This window comes from Myotis nattereri (assembly GCF_964212035.1).
Source record: "Myotis nattereri genome assembly, chromosome: 14".
Lineage (NCBI taxonomy): Eukaryota > Metazoa > Chordata > Mammalia > Chiroptera > Vespertilionidae > Myotis > Myotis nattereri.
In genome coordinates this window covers 32,225,869-32,251,876 of record NC_138089.1, presented here as the reverse complement: position 1 = coordinate 32,251,876, position 26,008 = coordinate 32,225,869, and the positions used below count along the sequence as shown (strand labels likewise).

The following is a 26,008-nucleotide window of genomic DNA, read 5'->3' as shown; positions in this document are numbered from 1 at the left end:
CAGAATGTCAAATCTGACACATGTGAATCAGAAATCTTGCCCAGAATCATGCTTTACAAATATTTCAAGAACATAAGCAATCAAGAGGCAAAACAATTAGAGATGGGGGACATGTCATGTGGCTTCATAATCTGTCCTTCCCACATCAGACACATGTTCCCCTGGCTGGTAAGGATACATCTTACATAATGAAAGCCTAATATGCTAAGTGTCTGGTTGTCCAGTCGTCTGTTCAACCAATCAAAGAGTAATATGCTAATGTATGCTAAGGCCATTCAACCGCTTGCTATGATGTGACTGACCACCAGGGGGCAGAGAGTTGACTTGTCAACCAGTTGCTATGACGTGCACTGACCACCAGGGGACAGACCCTCCGACCGGTAGGTTAGCTTGCTGTTGGGGTCCAGGCGATCTGGACGGGCTGGACATGCCCAGGAGCTCTCCCACGGTCCCTCCCCAGCTGGTCAACCTCCCATGTCCCTCCCCAGCCCCGGTCATGCACTACTGGGGTTCCTCGGCCTGGCCTGCGCTCTCTTGCAATCTGGGACCCCTTGGGGGATGTCATTGAGCCGGTTTTGGTCCAATGCTGCAGGCCAGGCTGAGGGACCCCACTGGTGCATGAATTCATACACCGGGCCTCTAGTAGTATTATAAAGGAGGTTTGTGAGTAACCTCGAACAGCAGGGAGGCTCTAAATGACAATCTCAATTGTATATGTCAGGGATTTGTGTGACATTCTTCAGGGAGCTATGCCTCATAAATCTGGAAAGTGTATACTGCAGTGGTTCTCAAACTTGAGCATGCTCCAGAATTGCCTGGAGGTCTTGTTAAATACAGATTGCTGGACCTTACCTAGAGTTTCTGATTCACTGATCTTGGTGGGGCCTGAGAATTTGCATTTCTCACAAGTTTCCAGGTAACTTAAGTGCTGCTGGTCCTTGGAGTACTCTTTGAGAACTACTGGTACTATAAGCAGTCCCTACATTGGTAATTCTCCTCACAGCGTTCCACGGGGCTCTCCTCCTAGTAAATATCAGTCTGTTTTCCTAAGGTCCTAGTGTCTTATTTACAAAGAGGTTAAACCAGTCACTAGTCTTCTTTACTCTAGGTCAGCAATTTTCAACCAGTGTGCTGCAAGAATTTTTAAAACATGCGATACCTGATTAGTCAGGGGCACTGACCTCTTTTCCCTTAGATTGTCAGATAAAAAAATGATAACAGCCAACACAACAATAGGCATCCAATGTGAATGAATCAAAATTACACCTTTTTTATTTTATTTTATTTTATTATTTTATTTTATTTTGTGAGTTCGGAGGGAAACAACATTTTTTGGTGTGCCGCAGGATTTTTAGTAGTTTATGTGTGCCATGAGATGAAAAAGGTTGAAAATCACTGCCCTAGAAGTTTCCCGTTAACCCCCAGCCCAGTCAGTAATAGAGGGAAATTGATCCTGGCCAGCTGTCTTAATTCCTTCCTCCTCATACTCTAAACTTATTTCATAACCCACTAATGAATTATAGTGCATAATTTGGAAAACTCCGATTGATGCCAACTTAACTTTCTAACATGAAAATAATTAAGACTCAAGGACATTGTGTGACTTTCATAGTAAGAACTTGCAAATTATGAAGCATCTCAATTTTATGCCTCAGAGACAATGGAGAATCCATGAAAAGTGTTGGTAGGATAATGACAGAGTGTAGTGCTATATGGGACAGTGAAGAGGCCAGCTGCCGAGGCAACTCGGGCACTAAATGGAAGACAGCAGTCAGATTGGAAGAGGGCAGGATGTCTAGTTTGAAGTCTCATTATCCAGTGAGCAAATTATATTAACTATTCTTTGCATGTTTACTCAACTGTAAACTGCAAATATATGACAATTGGCAGAAAGGGGGGGCAGGTATGAGGAAATGCAGGAATGAAAAAATGAGAAAAAGGAGATTTTTGGAGAGCCCTGCAGCAAGTTGGGTGGATTCTTCTCTCTTTTGTACCATCATGTATGTTGCTAAGTGTGAATAGAGAGTATGCTATAAATGAGAAGTTGCTATTGCAAAGATTGACTTACCTAACTATAGTCATTGTGAGAGATTGCTACTGATTACTGATACTTACCATAACATCTCAGAAGTCGTAATTGCCAAGTTTATTTTTATACAAATTGTATTTTATACAATAACAAGATTCGTGCACTGATGGTTGGGAGGCGTGTTCCTCAGCCCAGCCTGCGCCCTCTCGCAGTCCGGGACCCCTCGCTCCTTACTGGAAGTGGGAGAGGCTCCACCACTGCCATCATGCCACTGCACTCGCCAGCCACGAGCTTGGCTTCTGGCTGAACGGCACTTCCCCTGTGGGAGCACACTGACCACCAGGGGGCAGCTCCTGCATTGAGTGTCTGTCCCCTGGTGGTCAGTGTGCATCATTGCAACCGGTCATTCCTTCTTTCAGTCGATTTGCATATTATGCTTTTATTATATAGGATTCCTCCTTATAAGCTATTTATTATTGTATATCTTTACCTCATATTTGGGTTTCAGAATAGATTTCTGTCAAGTCTTACTGAAATGATTTTGTTTTATTGTGAGAATATAGGCTGTTTATGGGAAAGAAATTGAGAATTTTCTGGTTTTGTATTTTATTGTCGATTGATGAACATTAAAGCTCTTCTCCTTATTCTTTGCCCAGACAGTTTTGGTGGCTGTATTGCTTTTGTTTTCCAGTGTTTCTTAAGCAGATCTGATTTACTGTCATTAAGATAAGAGGCTTACATAAGTACCTGCTCATGGAAATAGTTCATTAGATGTGCTCCACATGCCTAAGTTTCTTGTTGCTGTGCTCTCCTTCCCTTCAACTCCAGGATGCTACGGTGATACCACACCTCATGGCGCTGCTTAGCAAGTCCCGTTACACCCAGGAGTACATCTGTCAGATCTTCTCACACTGCTGTAAAGTAAGAACCAGAATAAATAGTCAGTATAATGTAAAATCTTATATGCCCTAAGGAGATGTTCCTGTGTATATCCTCCCAGAGATAACCTATATGTATAAGCAGACCTCTGCATATATACCCTCCCCCTCCTTTTTCTGAAATAAATGAAAGTATACCTTGCATACTTTCTGCACCTTGCATTTTTCACCTAACATAATTTGAAGGCTATTCCAGATCAGTACATAAGGAGCTCCCTTATTCTTTTCTTACAAACAGTCATATAGTGTAGATGTTCAGTAATTTATTTAACTAGTCCTCTGTTGTTGGACATTTAGCTTGTTTCCCATCTTAATATTATTACAAAACAACGCTGCAACAAATACCTTGTATGTAAGATATTTTATAAGAAATGGAATTGCTGCATCAAAGAGTGTGTGCATTTGTAATTTTATCATACACTGTCTTGTGTAGAGGTTGTACCATTTTTACTCCTACCAGCAGTGTGTGATCATGACTGCTTCCCTACACCTTCAGTTTCCACATTATTGGAAATTATTTTAAGTGATCTCTTACAAGCAGAACTGAGAGGTTATTCTGCTCTTTGTTGAGAGAAATTTCTGTTATTTAAGGGACCTGAACCTAACCTGACGAGTTGAAGTGCTACTTATTTTGTTCTATAGTTTACACATTGAGTGTACTCTTTTTTTTTTTTTTTTTAAATATATTTTATTGATTTTTTACAGAGAGGAAGGGAAAGAGACAGAGAGCTAGAAACATCGCTGAGAGAGAAACATCGATCAGCTGCCTCCTGCACATCCCCCACTGGGGAAGTGCCCACAACCCAGGTACATGCCCCTGACCAGAATCGAACCCGGGACCCTTCAGTCTGCAGGCCGACACTCTATCCACTGAGCCAAACCGGCTTCGGCTGAGTGTACTCTTTTGATAGCAATGGGTGATTATTTGAGATCTTTCATAATTTCTACACATTTGCTAACTTCTAACTAAATAATTATTTATCATCTGATGATTCTGTAAGTTTCCAGGGCAACATTACTCACCTATCATTTATAATACAAATACAAAGTAAGGAGTTTGGGGAACTATAGGAAAGATGGGAAAGAGAAGTGAACACCTACATACTAAACTAGGAAGATCACAGATCACATTTTAGAACAGTTTCCCAAATAAAAGAAAATTAAATAATTTGGTTCCATAAAAATTATCTATTGATTATAATTTAAATGTTTAAACCCCTTCCCAAATCCTAAAGGAAGTTCACAGCCCACTTAATTCTATTTAAGACATTTAGAATTTAAGATTTTTGTCAAAAATCTTTGAAGTTTTCCAGTCGGAGAAAGGTAAATATCACATGATCTCACTCATTTGTGGGATATAATGATCAACATAATTTGATGAACAAGAATAGATCCAGAGACAATGTCAGGGGATGGGAGTGGGCTTGGGTTAGAGAGCAACCAAAGAACTTGTATGCATGCATATTAGCATAACCAGTGGACACAGATGCTGGGGCGGTGGGGGCTTGCCTGGGGTGGGAATGGCTGAGTGGAGCGGGGCAGGGCGCGGGGTGTCAATCGGGGAAAAAGGAGACATATGTACAACTTTAGGCAATAAATAAATAAATAAACAAACAAACAAATAAATAAATAATCTTTGAAGTTTCTTTTCCCAGATTGCTTTGACAGTGTGTAAGCTGACTCACAGGACCAGGGATGTCAAATGATCCCTTAACTTTTACAATATGTGGTAAAGTTACAAATACACATTTTGATTCAAGGAAAGGCTTTAAGAAAACAGTACTTTTGTTGAAATTCATTTTACTAAAAATGAGCTAACCTAACAGGGTCTAAAATCTTTCAACAATGAAATGATGTCTTGTAGCTGGACCTGGCAGGTAGAAAAGAATACTCCAGAACTCTGTGCATCATTACAAATCTTTGAGCACCTATACCCAAGTGTGCTCGAAAACACAGCATCTACTAGTTATAACTACAATAATCCCAAAAGGGCACTGAAGATTGGACCTGGATGTATATAACTACTGCATGTCAAATTTTGTTAAATTATGAGAAATTTGAATGATCCCATTCCTGAAGTTACCCAAATCACTTTTAGAATTACTCATTATAAATTTCTCACCACTTTTAGGTTTGCTTATGTGAAAGTTGCCAATGCTGTTTTAGCTGGAATCATAGTTAAAGGAATACCATTAAATCACTAGTTGTTGTGTTGGAGAGAAACTTACAGGCACCCTCATGGCATTCATGAACTGAAGACAACAGAGAAATTCATCTTAACTTGGCTTTCTTTTAGCCTGATAATGACCTTTGCTACTGTAATTAAATGATCAAATTCAGGTGTTCTGAGATAGAACTAGACCTCAGGAAACATAGCATTTATAAACCTAATGACAATAGAAATAGCCTAAAATACAATATTAATCTTTCTATTGATACACTAACAATATATGTCTTTGAAAACAACTGATCTCATGATCTCTGTAATGTCATTAATTGTAAAACCTTTCATTTTCATGTTGGTCAGTTTACATATAAAATTCATAATACAGTTTTAAAATTCACAAGTTTGTATATGCTGATATCAATATCAAATAAATATACATACTTGGGGGAGAGGAGACAGAAAAAGAGGAGAGATAACTAAAATGTTTGTGTTATAAGCTAATCATAGCTATATCTTTGAAATTTTCTCTCCCTGATTTATTAAAAAGCTGAAAAAGGCTAGTAATAATATTAATTGGCGCTCTAACTTCTAAATTTTTGTCTCTTCTTAAGCAGTTACTCAGATTTTTGAGACATCTTTTGGAGTTTAAGATCACAAGGGCTTATGTGCCTCCTACTCTGTGGCTGCTGCCTCCATAACCCTAGGTTCTTGCAGGTTGATTTGGAAAGATGAGAAAGACTTGATAAGAATCAAACAATAGCTCTTCCTCTCTAGTTGGTGCAGCCACTAATTCCTTTCTTGCAGTTGTTTTTACGCAATCCTATGTAGGACAGAGAAGAGGAAGAGCTTTTGTAACAAATATTGCTACAATCTTTGGGGTAAAGAATTTGAGGGATTAAAAAAGAACAGTTTATCTTGTTAGTAGTGGGGAACCCTTGTGGTCAGAGAATTGCATTGTGCTTGATCTTGTCATCATTTATAAACATAACTCCATCAATAAAGATATTCCATAAGTGATCCAGTTTCCCTGCTTTTTGGGGGGGGTGAGTTTATGTAAGAGAAGGGTAACTGAGAATTCCGCATTGTATTGAGTGTGGTTTTCTACATTTAAGTAAATGTTTTATTGGAAAGAATCTTGCTCTTTTTAATGTGTTGCTATATTCTCTTTTCTTACAGGGTCCAGATCATCAAACAATTTTATTTAACCATGGTGCAGTTCAGAATATTGCTCACCTACTAACCTCAGTATCTTACAAAGTAAGATGTTAAAAATTATGTCCAGATTTTTATACTTTATTTTGATTTCTAAAATCTTGCTCTAGAAAGAGACCCACATATTTTATTCCTTCTTTGTTAGATATTGTGACCAAGCGTAGTTTTTATCAGTAAAATGTTATGGGGCATTTTCTTATCTCTAGAAGTTGCTTTTTTTAAAAAAAAAAAACTACCCTTTCTATTTTGTTTTCAGGATATGGTAGTGGCATGAGTTGCTATTGATTTTCACCTGTGATCATTAACAATCTCCTCCAGTTAGATGTTCGTGCGAAAGCTGATGCCTTGAAGTATATAGGAGCAGTGGCTTGCTATATTAGGAAAAACTTTGGCTTTCATATTTGAGACCTTTAGCCACAGTGACTCAAACTTACAGTATATATCCACATATACATAAACATTTAAAATGTATTCTTTTTTCTATTTGAGTTTAAAAGTCAAGGGTTTTCAGATTTGTTAGTTGAATGTTCTTTACTGTCTTTTATATATAGGTAAGTGGCATCATGATATATTACCAAGCGTTTAGCTAAAACTTCGGACATCTCATTGCTGTTCAGTTAGCAAATTGTAGCAAATATTGGGACATTGTCCTTGTTGTGTCACATTAGAGTTGGGTTTACCAGGAGTTTCCTGAAGAGCAGAGAAGCCCGTCATTTGGTCTTCTATCCACTTGTACTTACCTCACTCTGCTCTTCTGGTTCTTAGCTCTATTGCAGCCTGCTAATATGTATGTTTTCCCTACCTCAGATGCCCAAAGTTCACTCTTGGTGAAGAGCTCACAAGGATAGTTGTACTGCCAAAGTGAGGGACATGTTTCTTCACATCTCAGCTACCTATCCTACCAGTCCCAGGTTCCACAAAAGAACATCAAATATAGGCTCAGGCTTGGAAGTGAGGATTAGATATCTGGTGAAAACTGAACAGAAAGGTTTAAAAAAAAAAAATAGCTCTTATAGGAGCTCCTGCGAATTGTAAAATATGTTGTATGTGGTTGAGAGTTTGGGCCCTTCCTTGGTATCATCCCACACCAGTTACCCAGTTTTAAGGAATGGTGGCACAATTTATAGATGTTTTATTTTTATTTTTTTTTTTAAATACATTTTATTGATTTTTTACAGAGAGGAAGGGAGAGAGGGATAGAGAGCCAGAAACATCGAGAGAGAGAAACATCAATCAGCTGCCTCCTGCACATCCCCCACTGGGGATGTGCCTGCAACCCAGGTACATGCCCTTGACCGGAATCGAACCTGGGACCTTTCAGTCCGCAGGCCGACGCTCTATCCACTGAGCCAAACCGGTTCTGGCTATAGATGTTTTAAAAGGTAAAGTAATTTAGTCCTTTTCAAATTTTTATTGTAACTTTGTTTCCTCTATTCCCCATTCTCACCCCATATGCAACCACAAGAGTAGAGTACTCTTTTTTCCCTCCTTTAAGTATCTGTTTTTTGTAATTTGGGAAAAGAGATGTCCCATTTGAAAGGCAGTTAATAATTGCTTTTAAGTTCCCTTTGCCTTACCAACATTGTATTTGGTACAGTGTTCTCTTAAATTTGATTAGGGATTTATCTACTTAAATTTTAGTTGCCATTTTGTTTTTGCTTTTTCATTACTTCATTAATTTTAACTTATTGCACTCCTTAGATATACAGGTTTTATTTCTATTCCCTTGAGTCCTTCCTTTAGTACTTTGGCAGATTTAAATAGTTATTTCTTCAGAAGAGTTTAGATTCTGAGACATTAAAATGCATAATTGTGCCCTAGCTGGTTTTGCTCAGTGGATAGAGTGTCGGCCTGTGGACTCAAGGGTTCCAGGTTTGATTCCAGTCAAGGTCACATGCTCAGGTTGCTGGCTTGATCCCCAGCAGGAGGCAGCTGATCAACGATTCTCTATCATTGATGTTTCTATCTCTCTCACCCTCTCCCTTCTTCTCTGAAATCAATAAAAATATATTTTTAAAAAATGCATATTTGCAAAACTGAAATAAAAACATTTGTTTGTTCATTTATTTTTACAGGTTCGAATGCAAGCACTGAAATGCTTCTCAGTTTTAGCTTTTGAAAACCCCCAGGTATCGATGACCCTGGTAAATGGTAGGCTGGAATTTTCAGTGGAACCTTCATGATTTAATTTATAAACTTTGTAGATTTAAAGAAGTTCTCAATGCTTGTTGTTTGTTTTATTTCTAGTTTTGGTTGATGGAGAATTGTTACCACAAATTTTTGTGAAGATGTTACAGAGGGATAAGCCTATTGAGATGCAACTCACATCAGCAAAATGGTAAAAGTCAAGACAATGTGGAAAGAAAGATAGTGTTTCTCAATATCTTAGAGTATTTTGGGACAGATTGACTGGTTCAGTTTCAATCCCAGCCTTGTTTGGGGATTTTTTAAAATTTGAAAGTCATGTGGTTGTCTCACATTTTCTTAAATGGACATGGTTTTTACTCCATTTACTTAGTAGCATGCAGAACAGGAACTCTCTCTCATATAACATCTAAGACTACCTACAGAAAATTACTTTATCACATTCCCTTCCTGTATTTCTGTTGAAATAATATGGAATTCGATGAGAATTAACCATCACATGCTATGCTAAATATTAAAAGTATTAACCCAGGAAAATATAAAGAGATAGAAATATGGATGAGAATTAAAGTTGATAACCAATGCACGATTTCAGAGAATGTGGTTTCCTCATTTTAGGAAAAACAAAACAAAAAATTCTCATAGAGATGTAACAATTTATAAGATAGTTACATAAAGTTCTTATTAGCATAACTCTTGGCTCCTATAAGCCTTCAGTACATGCTGATTCTGTATCAATACATTAACAGATAGGTTGAATACCTTTTGTATAGGGTTCTATGCTTAATGAATTGTTTATTTCAGTATTTAAGAAACTCTGATATTTTGATGAGAATGACAAATTTTCAGTGAATTACTCATGAATTATGAATTGTTTATTGTTTGTTTATATTACTTGTATTTTTTGTTTGTTTGCTTTTTGTTTTAACTTCAAAACTATTTGCTTCTTTGTTGGTGAGGTAACCCTGTCATAGAACCTTTAAAAAGAAAAACAGTGGGGATAACAAGCCTTAAAATAATGACAGCTATAAAGGATCCAACCCTCTAGAACAGGGATTGGGAACCTTTTTTCTGCCAAGGGCCATTTGGATATTTATAACATAATTTGAAAGCCATACAAAATTATTAACTTAAAAATTAGCCTGCTATATATGGTCAAACATTTAATTAACTCCCCCCTAAGGCCTTGGCGGGGCCAGACCAAATGATTTCTCAGGCCTTTATACGGCCCATGGGCCAGACGTTCCCCACCCCACTCTAATATAAGTATTTTACTGATTTGTTTATAGCATCCCCTAAAAGCTACAACATGGGTGTTTTTTTTCACCCAGCTTACTAAAGGAATGTAATTGAAAAAGGAAATTCATTCAAGTTTCTGAAGTGCTTAATGTTCATTACCTTCTTGGGGAGTGCAAAGTAATTTTATTCTTATTCAAAATCAGATATAATTGTGAAGATAAATTGTTTTTCAATAAAACCAAATCATTGCCTAATTCTTAATGCCACTACTGACAACCTCTGATTAATTAATTTCTTATGGACACCCATAAGCATTAGAAGATAAATGCTTCTCCTGTTGAAGTTGGAATACCAGCTTAACTTCATTTAAACTTAGATACTTTGTTAACTTTTTATTTTTTTTCCTTTTTATTATGGAAAATTTAAAACTAAACAGAAAAGTATAAAGATCTCTAATGTGCCCAGCATCTAGCTTCGAAATGTGTCCACCTATTAGGCCATTTATTTTTTAAAAATTTTGTAGGTAGGGTTTTGGGTTTTTTTAATATCTGGCTTATGACATTGGTATCAGTTAGTTTTCTTTGACTGTTAAATTAACAGAACCTCAGATAAGGGAATGTCAAAGCCTCTCTCAAAATAAATGAGAGTAGTTGTCTTATTTTTGGCCCATAAAATATTAAAGGCAAGTAAGTAATTTTCCTTTTAAAGTTTTAAAACACAAGCAAAAACTTACTTTTTGCCATCTTATTCCAGTTTAACTTACATGTGTAGAGCTGGAGCAATTCGGACAGATGACAACTGTATTGTATTGAAGGTGAGCTAATTAATTCTCTAAAAGGCATATGAAAAGTATCCACTCATATGTGTTGAATATAAATTTTGGTATTCCTATTTGTCACTATGGTATGTGTGCATAGAATAAAATAATAGTAAACACCATGCTTTTCTTTTTGATGGGATAGAATGTAGTTTTTAAAAATTGGTTTTATATGTGTTTTGAAAGTCAAAGTGAAATAATTATTTCCTTGTCATACTTTATTTTTATGGTAATAAGGCGGATGTAGAAAGTGTAAAAATATGTAAAATTCAGGTGATAGAAAATATATTTTAACCATTGATTTTTATTGTTTGCAATAGTTTTATAGGAAGCAGTTCATTAGATCTGCAAATAAAGACAAATCACTCTCATGGCAGGTAATCAAAAGGCGAAATGAGAAGGAATAAGTAAATAACACATGAAAACAGTCATTATCATTGATGTCCAAATCAATGAGAAGTCAGAAAAACCCAGATAAGAGACTAGCCCTAAGAGTCCCAAGACCTGGAATCTGCTTTTAGCATTGCCACTACTGCCTAGCTTGGTAACCTTGGGCACACCCCTTATTCTGTTGGCACTTCAGACTCCTAATTATGAAGATGGAGGCAATAATTCCTGCTCATTTATCCCACAGGGTTATTTTGAGAATAACAATACATTAAATGTCTTATTAGCTATAAAGAACAAAGCAAGTATAAATAAATTCATTGTGTGTCATTTTATGAATGTGAGATCTCTCACTATCAGTGTTCAAAATCAACCCAAGGATAAAAAAAGATTAATGGTTGCTTTAGTCTTTGGTGAAGCAAGTCAATTAATTTAATGAGATCTGACAACCCCCTAAGAAACCAACTCTGCATAGAGTGCTAAAGGCTTCCGTGCAAGGACCTTGGTTTATTTTCTTTACTCCTCTACCGCTTCTTTTCTTCCTTCCTCATTGGTAAACTAGGTTAATAGTATCTTTCTTGATGTAGTAGTTGTGAGAAATTCAATAATCCATGTATCTATGGTTTGATAATGTTAGTGACTGTTCAAAAGAAAATAAGAATAAGGCTTTCCTCTTGGAAGCCTAGGTAAAGATGTAATGGGGACTTGGAAAAGAGCAAAGCACAGCTGGCTGGTAGTTGAGAGAGGTTTCCTATAATTGTAATATTTTTCAGTTTTTACTTCCACATTATTCTTTAAAGTGGATTCATCAGCCTTAGAAATAGTAAATACATGGGATGTTTTTATTGATAGATAACCAACCAAGACCAGTGCCAAGATTTTTGAAGGACCTCAGAAATAAAATTGGACGGTTTAGATATTAGTCTTTCCAAGGAGCTCTTTGGAAAACCTAGGAACTATAATTAATGCATTTCACTTGCATTATAGGAGAACTGATGGAATCTGAGTAATGGTAAGATCACGGAATCTTTAAAGCTGTATCTTTTTTTTTTTTTTTTTTTTTTTTTGCTCCTGTAGATATTAATCCCCAAACAAAAAATAAAAGTCATCCCAGCCATATTGCTCATTAAGGAAAAAATAGCATACTTTTTCTAAGGCAAAATCGTTCCTGGTTAAACTGTTGGAGGTCAGTTAGTTAAATAAATACATACATGGTGTAGCACCAGACATGCTTTATTAGGGATTCTTGAAATGTCTTTTTTAAGGTTGTACCATAAGGCTTTAGTCCTAATCGATCACAAAAGCCTGAATAGAGTTTGTATTATTGTATTTTGATTGTATGATTAGCGTTTAGTGTACCAGCATAAATGATTAATATGCACTGAATTTTATATATTTTTACATTAAAAAACTCTCTTATTCTCTGTGAGTCTTCATTGAAAATTTCATTGCAAGCATGACTCCCAATAAAAATTACTGAGTTTATTCAGTCACTAAATGATCTCCAAGCTTTTGCCTTTACCAAAAAGCAAATAATTAATGTCACTACCTTTCAGACGTTGCCATGTTTGGTTCGCATGTGCAGTAAGGAGAGATTACTGGAGGAGAGAGTTGAAGGAGCTGAGACACTCGCCTATCTGATTGAACCAGATGTCGAGCTACAGAGAATTGCCAGCATTACTGATCACCTCATTGCCATGCTTGCTGACTATTTCAAGTATCCCAGCTCTGTGAGTGCCATCACTGACATTAAAAGGGTATGTTCTCTTCCTTCAGCAGCTCTAGAGAGGGCTTCCTAAAAGTTTTACTTACGGTTCACTACTTTGAACCACTTGATAATACAGTTCAAAGCCCTTTTAAATAAAGGAATCTTTTACCTTTGGTAACATAGATGATGTTGCTTTATGAGTTTTTGAGTCCAATTTGTTTCATGTTCAGAAATTTTTTTAATATGTTTTTATTGAATTTTAGAGAGAGGAAGGGAGAGCAATAGAGAAAGAAACATCGATGAGGGAGAAATATCATCGATTGGCTGCCTCCTGCATGCCCCCTACTGGGGGATCATGCCCACAACCTGGGCATGTTCCCTGACTAGAATCGAACTGCCATCTGTTGGTTCATGGGTCGATGTTCAACCACTGAGCCACACCAGCTGGGCAGAAATTTTTTATTAAGGAAATAATGAGGAAAGAAGAAAATTATGTCCCTAATTCCCAACTAAAACCCCCAAATAGTGGGTTCTGGTCTCTAAGCAGGTTGCTGACATTCTGATAATGTTATCTCATCCTATTTGTGTTCCCAGAATCACCTCTATTGCATTGTACTCGCTCTTTAGGTCAACGTGGTCTTTTGCTATGTGTAACTTAGTGGCCTTACTTTACTCTCCACTGCTGTCTTTCTCTTGTGCTACTTCTCTTAACTTTTGCCATCTTCTTCTCTCTCCTTTTTGCAGTCTTATACTGTACTTGGTCTGCTAGTGACAGGTAAAGCATCATTTAACCTCTAGACTGAGACCATCAAGAACCAAATTGTGCTCACTTTTTCTCAAAATATAAGTTCCTTAGGATAGGTAGATATTCCTTTGACTTTGTTTTTCTGAGTCTATTTGTCATGTTTACTTCTCTAAGCATAGGAGATAAATATTATGTTAGAGAAAGTTTATTTAAGAAGGTCATGGTAGAAGAAACATTGCCTCCTAATTAGTAACCAGCACTGTTTCATGAATATGACTGTATTTTTTATACCAGTGGTCCCAATGGTAAATTTTTAAAAATTGTTTTCTTGACCTCTCTCATGCCCCTGAGTTCCAAAAAGAAAATTCATCTGGCAGCCAACTGTTCATTTGGCATTTGATACTGAAAATAAAATAAACTATTAAGGGTATATATTTTCTCTGTCTCAGGAAGGACCTAAAATGCTTTCACTAATATTTGTGTTAATGATGTATATTGCCCTCTGTGTATTCAAGTTATGTCTTCTCGTCCTTCAGTATGATTGTTTTTCCAGTGGAGGTGATGGGTTATACTGAACCATCTGCCTTGTCTGTTCTCCCTCTGGCTACTTGCTCACACTGACAGTGTCTCACTGGTACAGAGATACATGGGCAAGTCCTACTTATGGCCTCATGGACACCCTTAGTTGACCATCCCAGCAAGGCAAATAGAACACTTTGTTGGAAAGGAGAGTGAGGGAATATAGTTACAAGAACTTCTAGCCTAAGCAGGTGCAAACATTTAACTAGTATGTAGATTATCCCTGCTATTAAGGTTTTTCCATTTTATTTTCATTACAATAAAACTAGAATAGAAATAATTTTTAAAAATTAGCTCAATGCCAAACTTGAACATTAGTTTGTTTTGTCATCTTCATTTAGTTTTTACTTTTTGTTAATTCTCATCCAAGGATGTTTCCTCCATTGGTTATTTTTTTTTTTAACTTTTTTCTTTTTAGAAAGAGTGGAAAGGTGAGAGGGATAGTGGGGAAAAAAGAGAGAGAGAGATATCAATATGAGAGAGACACATCGATTGGATTGTTGCCTCCTGCACATGCCTGACCATGCCAGGGGTTTCCACAACCCAGGTCCATGCCCTTTACTTGGAATCAAAGTTGAAACCCTTCAGTGTGTAGGTCAACACTCTAACCACTGAGCACACCAGCCAGGGCAAGTCATCTTTATTTTTAATGATGGATTATCCAGTGGTTTCTGACCATAAAAGTCTGAGTAATTGACCATAGAGAGAAATTCTTACATGTTAACAAATGTATGATTTTCGTGATATATTAGTCCAACTCAGTATTCTAATATGTTATGACTAAAAAGTAGTTAAAACTTTAAGAATAAATATTTTAGGATTTACATATCAAAGTGAGTGTTCCTCATTATATATTGGGAGATTCCTCCCATAATCCATCAGTGCCTGCTTTGATCAGAATATTTTTGGAACTACTTTTAAGAATTGCCTTCAGAACTACCCCAAAATGAGTTTCAGGGTGTTTTGTTTTATTTGTTATTCTAAAGGTTACCCAGCTGGATTTCCCCATCTTCACACATGACAATCATTGACAATTAACTTCAAACTCTCTTAGTTCATACATACATTAGTCAGGGTTTTGTAGCTAAAGTGCCACTTAGCTCTTTAGGAAGTTTTAAAAGAGGGTCTCTGATTATTTTTGAACAACAGTATATAATTGCATAAGAGAACATTTTGAAGGCAAATCATTTGAAGAAAGTGGTAGTCACTTGGATGAAGAAGTTATGTCTCTTAGTTATAAAATTATTTACATTATTGATATGCCTTATATATTTACTGGTTCATAGTCACTGAAACTGTCCTATTTTTATTATGGTAGTTTGGTGACAAATCAGGTGTATAGAAAATTCATAACTTAGAAGCCAGTTATGCATATGGAAAGGTAGCATTGTTTCATACCAGTAAGTAGTTTTAATAAATGTATCTAAAAAGTCTCCTGAACATAAGTCTCAGATAACGGCAATAGATAAATAATAATGATTACCATGGTATAACGTTTATTAAGGATTTTCACAAAAGTTTTCCCTGTTTCTAAAAGTATCTGAAATACTGAAATTAGGCTAGCACTACTTAATGTTTGGGAAACCTGCTAAAGACATTGTTGCAACAGCACTCAAATTATCAGCTGTATTCTGGGGCTGTCAAGGCCTGAGTGTGCCTTGTTTTGGAGGAGGGCGTTTCAAAGAGCCGGTGCAAGCAAGCATTAGTGCCACTGAAGCTACAATCTAGGACTGAATTTTTAGGGGTCAAAGGTTTACATATACTAGTGTCAAACACTGGCATTCACTTTAGACAGAAGCAGACAGCGTGTATCCAGATAATGCTGACACAAACACACCGAGGTCTCAATCATGTGAGCAGAACCCAAAAATAATCAGGAATTCAGTGAGAGTACTCATATGTTCATAGTTGTTAAACATGTTTTCAACTCTACTCAATGGGTTTTATTGAAAATTTAATTTGTGGGCCGACTTGGAACATACCTTTTTCTCCTCTCCCATAGCTTGATCATGACTTAAAACATGCTCACGAACTCCGCCAGGCTGCATTCAAGCTCTACGCCTCTCTTGGAGCAAATGATGAAGACATCCGGAAGAAGGTGAGTCTGGGAGAGGGGCGTCCCCCAGTCCTGACAGCCAGCAGGCAGGGAGTGACGCCAACCTGAAAGTCGTGGTGAAGAGCACTAACAGTGACTGTTTGAATATAATAAAGCAGAGTGACTAAAGGCATAATTGAAGAATGAATGGGACCCGGATTTGGGGGGGGTTGTTTGTTTGTTTTTAGAACATAGAGTGGCATGGCCGTGCTGGAATGACAAATAACTGGTGTGTTTTCCTGTGTCATTAATATGGATTATTGTGTTGCACATTTTTGCATGTGTTCTGATAAAAATCATTTCTAGCACTGTGAAGTTTCAGACACCTTGAAAGTCCTAACACTAGAATTGTATATGTTATTTATGAAAATACTTTCCAATGCCATTGAGAAATTTAAATCTATTGTATATTGTTCTTTGATATGTGGCTTAGTTATGTTTTGATTTTTTTGCTACTGTGCAAGTTTGATGTGAATAAAATCTTTGTGGAATGGTGATTTTATGTTTAGTGAGTAATCATGTGAATTTTCAGGTCCCAAAAAATGTATCACTGGTGTAGCACCTTATGTTTTAATAGCCTAGTCCAACACTGAACTCATGTTTTTTATGAAAATAGTTTTAAGCAGAAAATAAAGTATAGTTGTAAGCTCTGACCTGGTTCCCTCCTCAAACCAAAAAACTGGATCTACCACTCAAAAAAATAAACATAATCTAATAAATTTTACACAAGGCTTTTAGGAACATCAGTAAAGTAATCCCACATGTTCTGTCGTGATGAGCCATAGCAGAAAGAGCAAATTGGGCATTATTTACTGAACATGCACTTTACTAAGTCTTTCGATCTATATTGGTATTTCTGAGGGAAATTACAAAGTACTGGGAATTTGTCATGATTCAGAGAAGTACTTGGGCTTGAGAGAGAGGTGTGGCATAGCCATAGGTTTCATGAAATCAATTGAAAAGGAACCATTCTTGAATAAAATTGAAATAAGCAGTAAGATTAGATATGTAAATAGCATTGATTTAAAATCAGTGCAAAAAAGCAACTAATTATTTTCCATGTACCTCAATTTAGTTCAACTAACAAGATTTTTTGACTTGAAGTGTTCTTAGTAAGTATCTATGAAAATCCTTCTTGACACCTCGAAGCTTTCATTTGTAAACTGTTACTTAAAGGTAAACATACCAGTGATATGGTATTCCGTATGTCTGACAAACATAATTTTTGGATGTTGATATGCTTCGTTCAATTTAGGAAAAGGCTTTTATGGCAACTCATAGATAAAACATTTTTTAAAAATTGACGTGGACTGTATAATTTATATACGTAATGATTTGTTTTTGGATGGTTATTAGGACTCATTAGAAAGAGGAGAAGTGTTTTGCCCATTCTTTTAGCTCAAGAAGGTTATGCCATGGACTGAAAGGGAGATAGATAGATGGACTATAAAGGGGGAAATAGGATGTCCATTTGTACTTCTTTGTACTTTTTTGTTAATAAACTATTGTTTTGGAATTAATGACTTAATTTGTGATATCATGTTCTAGAAATACAACATAACAGTCTGATGATCAGTCTATTAAAAGTTGTATTTATAATGTGTATAATTTCCTGGTAAGGCTAAATCCTGATAATTTCTGTAGAAAGATGACAAATAAAGAATAAGTTATCATTATTATAGTTTTTTTGTGTGGTGAAGCAAAGATACTGTGATATTCTTATATAATGGGGATTATATAGAGTTTTTAGGAAGATATTTAATTTCTGGAAAAATGAAGTGTTTGAATAACTTACAGTTCATAGTAATTACTGAAGAGAGATATTGTAAAATGGAAAATTTAAGTTATATTGTGATAAAACCTACATGAAAATGGTTCTTAGGAGTGGAGAATCCTTATTTTCCGTGCATAAAAAATGATGATGACCCTTTTTCTTTGAATGCCTTTATTTCTGTTCCATTTTTTGTTGACATAATTATTTGGATAGATTTTTATTTACTTCTCTATGAAATATTTATTTACCTTTTACACTTATGCCTTATTAACTTTGATTATATTTTCGTGATGTATAGTGTTGTTTTATTTTTTTAATGCAATATTTATGCTTGTCAAGTTGGAATTTCAGTTTACTGAGTTAATGAGAGGAGAATCTTTGAAAGAAATTTCAAGGATCATAGAGCTATTTCCTCCCCGCCCCACCCCACCCCCCAAACACACACACACACACACAAGTATAAAAATATGAAGTGTTCAGTTGGTCTGCCTTTTAAACTGAAAATGGGAATGCAATTCAGTAAGTACAGGGGGTAAGATATATTCCATTGCCCTGTTATGATCAGTTCAGGAAATGAAGCAGAATGAAAAAGAAAAAACTGAAGCTATAAGAGGTAGACAATGAGAGATATACCCAACTGCTGTAAAGGAGAAAGCTACAGGCCTTCTGTCTTCGTAGAATTATGTTTCTCTCTCTCATTGCTTCTAAAGACTTCTAAAGACCTGCTGTGATTTCATTTCTTGATACCTTCTCTCTGGGCCAGACAAAATTAAGCTGAAGACTGAGATATGACCCTTAGGTCAGAGATATACCACTCCTGCTCTGGAGCAGTGTTGGTGTATTCCCATTAAAAGATATCAACTATATAACAACTCCTGGAACCTCATAAGCACCCAGTAAATAAATATTTGTTGAATAAATATAGAAATGAAAATACAGAAATCATACACACAGTGACATTTCCTTCAATATGCCCAGATCTCTCTGTGTCCTGTGCTGAGCAGAGTTGGTATTCTAATTCCCAGCATTTCATCACTCTGTGGCATACTTACAAATTCCCTGACGTCCTCTGGTGTCCTGTCAGAGAGGCAGGCAGTGTGAAGAGTTCTTCAGGTGACAGTAGAAAACACTACCCATTGGCTGTGACATGAGAAGGGAGAAGCCTAAGAAAGATGGACCACTGAGCTTGACCATGTCGCCTGGCCATATTCAACTTAGAATAACTCAAGAATTTGTTAGGTTAAGCAAGGGCAGAGGTAGGAATTGAGTACTCAGTGGAAGAAAGGTCCAGAGCGCATTGGCAGTAACTACACAATTCACTATAATCTCTGCCATGGGGAAAGTCTAGTTTTTAATAATGGCCTTGACCACATATTAATGCTGACTAGGAAGCGTAAGTTCAGTTAATGGGACAGTAAAAAGGAAAGAAGTAAAGATACCTAACATTCTTGCAAGTGCTGGCATTTCCAGTCATAACCCCAGTCAGTGGTGAAGTCATGCAGAGGCAGCAGTGGTAAGCAGTCCTGTAATTGTGAGGCTGACTCTTTTATAACAAAGAATTGTTCTTATGAAGATCATTACTTGGTTGGTACCTGTTGATCATAAATTAGGCTGGAAATTTTAACGGCTTGTCTCTCTTCACTCTCTTTAAGGAATTAGTATAATTTATTAGTTTAGAAAGTATAAGTTGAGGAAAATTAGAAATAGTAAGTATAAAATAACTCAAGGAAATTAATAAACTTAACAGGATGTTATTTTTATTTTTTATAAAAATAAAATACATTTCAAATGTTAAAAGTAGTACTTGGTGTAGCCTTTGCTCCTTTGAGGTATCTTACTAATGGAGACTTTCAGAAAGCTTTCCTCTTGGATTTTGAGTACTTACATTTTAGCTGGAGATTCCTTTTGAAAAACTAGAATGTAAGCTCCACGAGGGCAGGGATTTTTTTACGTATTGTTCATCGCTGTATTCCCAGCATCTACAACACTGCCGGATGCATAGACAGCACTTAACAAATATCTGAAGAATGAATGAATGAAAAAAATGAATGAATGGACAAATAGATGAATGAATCATATTGCAAAATTACATTATTAAGCACCCTCAATCAAATTATGTATGGGCCTCCACACATTAAGAACATTTATAATTTTATTAGCAATTCTATGAGTATGTGAAAGTGGAAATTTAAAATAGGAAAAATAAAATCTGATCATATAGGCAAGGGATTTCACTATACTTTAGCATAAAGAAAATGCAGGAAATTCTCATTTTTCAAGAGGCAGACAATCTCAAGGACATGACTTCTACTCACTTTGATATAGATCAAAGAGAACTTATTTTATGGTATGGTACTTGTTTAATTTTGAAATAATTTTTACCATTTTTTAGTTTTTTTTTTCCTTTAAAATGTGTGATTTAAAAATAATGTATATTATCACAAGTGAATCTGGACCCATTTTTTTTCCTAGGGATAAAAGCATGATTTGGTTTATAGAAATTAGCCTGACTCAGAAACCAACCTATTCTGTAAAGTGTAAACATTGTCTGGTTGGTGAGGGAGGAAGGAAAGCAGTGCAGTGAGATGAAGAGCCATAAGACGCAGCCGTACAACTCAGCATTTATAATAAAACCTCAGTAAGTCAGAGAACAGGAAGGAATGGCCAGTAAGAATTTGCGAGGGGCTTAAGGAATTATTTGAAAACAATTAGAATAGACATGTTGATTTCAATGGGGCTATTCTTGAATCAGTTTGGAAATTAATAATTTAATGTTTTTGTCATTTTTAATGTTTTATAACTGCCTTTCATATTTTCAAGAGTTGAAAACATGAAATCTTAAGTTTTTGTTTCTTACAGGGGGAGGGGGTCATCCAGTCACCCTGGTTTTATATTACGTGAATAAGGTAGTCAAGAATGGGATATTTTTTTCCTTTTAAACTGAATAATTTCTTTTAAAAAGCATAGGCAGAAAAAAATAAAAAGTAAAAAAAAAATTAAAAATGAGAATTTGTCTTCTACCTTCTTTTTCCTAGCAAAGAAATTATATCTACAGGGTCATTGTGAGGATGAAGATACAATGTATTTAAAATATTTAATATGGTGCCTGTAAGTGCTCAACAAATGGAAGCATTTATTAGAATATCTTAAATGACTTCATTGGGAGATTAAAAATAAATATGTATTTTAAATTGTACTAGAAACACTGAACAATGTTGGGGCATAAATAAAAAAGGTTTTCAATGAAGACAGTGACTTTAATCTATAAATTTCCAGTTCTGTTAGTTATTTATTCTTTATAGAAAAAGAATATTTGTACTTCAGAAGCATAGAGGCTCTTTCTTTAGCTTATCTCTTATTAATTACAAGATGACTTCTTACTCTCTTAGAATAGATTTAAGTTTCTGGTTTTCAAAACTTTTTGTTTGCTTTAGCATGCCTTTCAAAGCACCAAATTAAATTTTGGGTTGTTGTTTTTTAAGTTAAATAGAATATACAATATAAATCAATAATTGGTTGAATTCAGAGGTAATAGATATGTTAGGAAAAGTATGGAGGCCAAATGTTAACTTTGGTTATCTAAGTATTACTGTCCATGGTTGCCCTAGATGTTATTTCTCCAGAGTCATTATTCATATGAAGCCCTGTCTCAAATATGCATGTTCAAAATTTGAACAAATGTAAATTCTTCTCTATATTTTTAAAGTTATAAGATTTTAAAGTATATTTTTGAATTTAGATCAATTTTTAAAAATATCTTTCTGCCATCTCAGAAACTTGCTAAGTATTTCACTTTAAACATTTTTATGATTTGTTATACGTTGATTTTATCACTAGTTAGTGTTCTGGGTAACAGTATAATTATACCATGAATTTATATTTTTAAATATTTTACAAAGTGCAGTAATTCTAAATGGAAATTTAAAAGGCACAATGTCAAAATTTTGTATGCCTCTGCCATGAAATCAGGCAGATGCAAGGAGCGATTTCTAAGCCTTAGCCTGCAAGTTGAAACAAGCACCTTGAACATTTTGAAGGTTTTCAACGGTACCACAGAAGTAGCACCCTTCAGGACTCGGCTCTGTTACTGAATAACAACAAATTCATTCAGAATCCATGGATTTAATCTGTGGTAAAATTGTTAGTTATCGTCTTAAGGCTAATCTACCAAAGAGTTGTAAAGGATTTCTGCAGCATTCATTGATGATGGTAAGTATTTGTAAAGAGTTAATGATGACAGGACCAGGCTGTGCCGCTTGCCCACGGTCCTGAGACCCTTGGCCTTCTGCATACTGAAAGAAGCACACCTGGGAGGGGTAATGCTAGATACAAAACAGAGGTATTTATAAAACCAAGTAATGAATATTGATTTCAGACGTTCGTTAAGTGGAGACATAACATTGAGTATTGTACTACTAATTGTGATACTGTCGTTGCATAAACCATTGAATTACAGTTCCTGTTCGTTTTTTAAAGTTTGAAGTACAGGTTGGTTATTTTGTTAGCTGGTTACAAAACATTAGATTCAGAAAAAAATATATATCTTTTCTCTCACATACTTTTTGGTACAAAATGGATAATGAGATGCTTTAATTACATCGTTTTCTTCATCTGGCATTTATGACATGCTTCCTCCTGTGTGTCCAGGAGTGAAGCAGAAGACTGGTGTGTACTTTTTAGTAGCTTACAGTTCAAAACAGCTAAGGAGATGAGACACTAAATTGGTAGATAGTAATTCCAGGGCCTCGTGTGTGTATAAGTCTTGTCTATACTAAAAGCCAGTTTTGGCATGATTGATACACCCAGATATGATTAAGATATGACTATAATTAAAATAGCCTGTATGAACGGGTCTGGAAGAGTCATCTCCTATGAAGAAGTTTATTTCAAAGTGTTACCACTTTTCTCCTTCCAAAATATTAAAATCTGTTGTTGCAGAGTTTTGACTCACAAAATCTGTATGACTTCTGCATCAATTGAAAATATTTTTCTAAGGGACCTGTCTAGATGTGATTACATTGTAGATTAATATTTTAGAAAGGAAGCTTCCAGAGTTAATGATGCCATAGAGGTACTTTTTCAGCATTTTGTTTTGTAGGCAGCTTCTGTATGGAATAGATATACACTTGTCATATGTAGAATGAGAGATGAAGGGAGCCTTGGAACACATGTCCACTTAAGGAAGGGTAGGGGAGAGAGGACTGTAACTTAAAGAGATTACAGTTGGAGCACTTATGTCTTTAAAATAGGGTGCAAGTGGGAGGGCACAGGCCAAAAGAAAGGACCCAGTGGGATGGGGCAGAGTAAAGTTGCAAGAAAGAGGTGGGGGGAGGTAATTTCTGGATCAAGGTGCGAGGTCTTTGAGCTTGAAGTACCCCACTTCAGTGTAATAAGAGTGAAAAAGTATGGAGATACTTTAATGAGAAGAAGGAAGTTGAGACAACCTGTGTCCCAGAAAAAAAAAAAAGCCATGTCCCTGCAAGAATGAGGTGGGCACAGAGGGCCTGAGGGCGTGAGGGAGGTAGGAAGAATTTGAGGAAGGATGGAAACGCATAGGGAAGATGGGAATATCCTGCAGGTGAGTGCAAGGCTGGCGGACCGCCGAGGGTCCCGCCGAGATGGGGTAGCACACACAGAGATCTGGCAGCCAGGATTGCTGAATTTTCTACTGTAAATCAGCAGTTTGGGATGTGAAACAGGAGTGAGTGGTGGGAGGACAGTGAAAAGAAGGCGTTTGTCTACTAAGTGGAGTATCTGAGCAAGAAATCCAGGTCAGGGAGAAAGGTATATGAGGGTCGAAAAGAGTAAGCCGTAGAAAGGAAGGCATTTAGGGGCTAGAAGTGACAATGGGGTCAGAGGTGGATGTGCATAAAGATAAGGGTGAGATTAAGTTTGCTCTTGGGTGAGAAGTATAAGTTTTCTCAGCCACTTAGGAACCTGCAGATCACTATATAAAAATTACCATTACTGCCCTACAGCTGCAGTGTGGTTTCCTGTACTTAATAGTTGACATTCTCCCCATCACTCTTAATTTTAACTTTTTTTTTCTCTTCTCATTTGGTTTGAACATCCTGAGATTTCCCACCCCCTCCTCCTCTGAGGTCATTGATCCTCAACCATGGCGGCACACTGGGCTCTACCTGTGGAGCTTAGAAAACAAAAGAAAACAAAAGATAGGTGCCTAGGCCCCATCTCAGAGACTCTGATTTCATTGGCCTGGATTTTTTTTAAAAAAGCTCCCCAGGTGATCTTCCCGTAGGAGCAATGACTGCCGTTCATTTGTTGCCCATCCTGGGAACCGCCTGGTGAGCACAGGCCTACTTCTCTAGCAGGGCCCTCTTACACGCATGGCTAAGCATAAGGACTCAGGCTCTGTCTTATCTAAGTCCTCCGTTTCTTAATATGCTGATGGCGATAACTGTAATGGCCACAAAATGGATAAGATAAACCAGATAATGTAACATTTATTCGCACTACCCCTGGCACAAAGAAGTACTCTACAAATATTAGTTTTGTTGATATTTGTGTTGCGATTATGTTAGCATTTTTTAAAATATGCTGTTTTCCCATAGGACCACACAAGTTAAACTTAATTTCTTCCCCACACTATTTATTTTGTATCTATACATTATTGCTTAATGAAGAAAAATTGTAGGCTTTGTTTTTAAATTTAAAAAAAAGCTCCATGATTGTAGTGATTACATGGAGCAGGGCTTGGTGCTACAGTGGAAAATGGCAAGGGCTACTTTTCTAAATATTTAACTTTTCAATTTGCTTGGAAAGAAAGTAGCCAGAGGTGGCTCTGTCAGAAACCCACGGGTTACATTTCCTAAGGGCTGTGTGGACCATAATTTCCCTAAAATCTCATTGTCGCGGGAACCTTTCCAATGGTTGTCTGTTTTCTCTTTCACTCTTTCTTCAGACTATTTATGCAACACCTCTGCACTAATCATGCCGTGTGGGTATTGTTTTAAGTGTTAATTAAAAATAATCAAGCATAATCGGCCCCTTACGCCTGTCATTCAGCCTGGCAGGTCCTTAGGGGGTAGCCCAACCTTTCTGATGAGATGCCTGCCCCCACCACAAACTGATGGTTCCAGAGGTAAAAACTCTCACTAAAGCCAACATTAAACTTTTAATGACGTAGCCTACTTGCATTTACAAGCAGCGAAGTGTGTCATCTTTGTGTTGTTATTTATGCAGCATTAACCTTTTTCTCCAGATCATTGAGACTGAAAATATGATGGACCGAATTGTGACTGGCTTGTCTGAGTCTAGTGTCAAGGTGCGGTTAGCTGCTGTCAGGTATGAGCTTTAAATGGTCTGAATAAAAACCCCTTGCCATGTGTTTAACCCGTTTCCTTCCTGGACCTTCACCAAGTAAGCACAGAATCCAGGTGTTACTCGAAAGTCTGCTCAGGTGAATTCAGTGTTAACATTTAAACCGAGAAGCGAGCCTGGGAAGCCCACCAAGTGTTCTGAAGTAGTTGAATTAATAATGTCTGTGGCTATACCTGAAGTGTATACTAGTGATTGTGAAATGCCAAGCAGTGTGTTTGAAAGTGTAAGTTTCAGCTTCTTGTGAAGCTAATTCTGATTATTCTTTGTAGATGTTTGCACAGTTTATCTAGATCTGTGCAGCAGCTTCGAACCAGCTTCCAGGATCACGCCGTGTGGAAACCTTTAATGAAGGTAAGGAAAGGAAGGATCAGCAAGTAACAGCCATTCCCACGGAACCCTTACTGAGCTGAGGAAGCTGACGGCATTCTGTGGTCTAGGAGCATGTGTGATTTTTGTGTAGAGCATTTTAAGCAGTTACCTAAGCATCTTTACACCTGCAGAGTGTGTTTCTGAGGTCAGCATCTCATGTGACAGGGAAGTGCATGCTTGGCTTTCTTTTATTAACTAAAGCTTGAGTTACTCATCTGCTCTCCCTGTGTGTTTAGTATTACACTTTGGACTTACATCCAAAGTCATCTTTGTAATTTTTAGTTCTAAAAGGAAAGGAATCTGCCATTTACAGATATAATCTGTTCCTAGTCTTTTGTCATTCCCTTGATATTTTTTAAATACAATTGTTGCCTCCTACTTTTCTAACTTCTTTTTGTCTTAGGTCTTTTCTTGAGGGGGAATAATGTTTTTCAGGTCAATTAAATCTGAATTGAGTCTTAGA

General features: G+C 36.5%; 1 protein-coding gene across 5 annotated transcripts in view; it reads left to right on the top strand.

Moving 5' to 3' along the window:
• Positions 1-26,008, top strand: part of ARMC8 (armadillo repeat containing 8) — a 71,629-nt gene that overhangs the window by 27,636 nt on the left and 17,985 nt on the right. For 3 of the 5 annotated variants that reach the window (XM_081105913.1, XM_081105914.1, XM_081105916.1), the window contains 9 exons: positions 2,858-2,950; positions 6,311-6,391; positions 8,422-8,497; positions 8,594-8,684; positions 10,484-10,544; positions 12,491-12,691; positions 15,969-16,064; positions 25,058-25,140; positions 25,446-25,527. In XM_081105913.1, the coding sequence (XP_080962039.1) occupies positions 2,858-2,950; positions 6,311-6,391; positions 8,422-8,497; positions 8,594-8,684; positions 10,484-10,544; positions 12,491-12,691; positions 15,969-16,064; positions 25,058-25,140; positions 25,446-25,527 (864 nt within the window). The remainder of the gene's footprint in view (positions 1-2,857; positions 2,951-6,310; positions 6,392-8,421; positions 8,498-8,593; positions 8,685-10,483; positions 10,545-12,490; positions 12,692-15,968; positions 16,065-25,057; positions 25,141-25,445; positions 25,528-26,008) is intronic. The other 2 variants (XM_081105915.1, XM_081105917.1) reach the window with 1 other exon arrangement.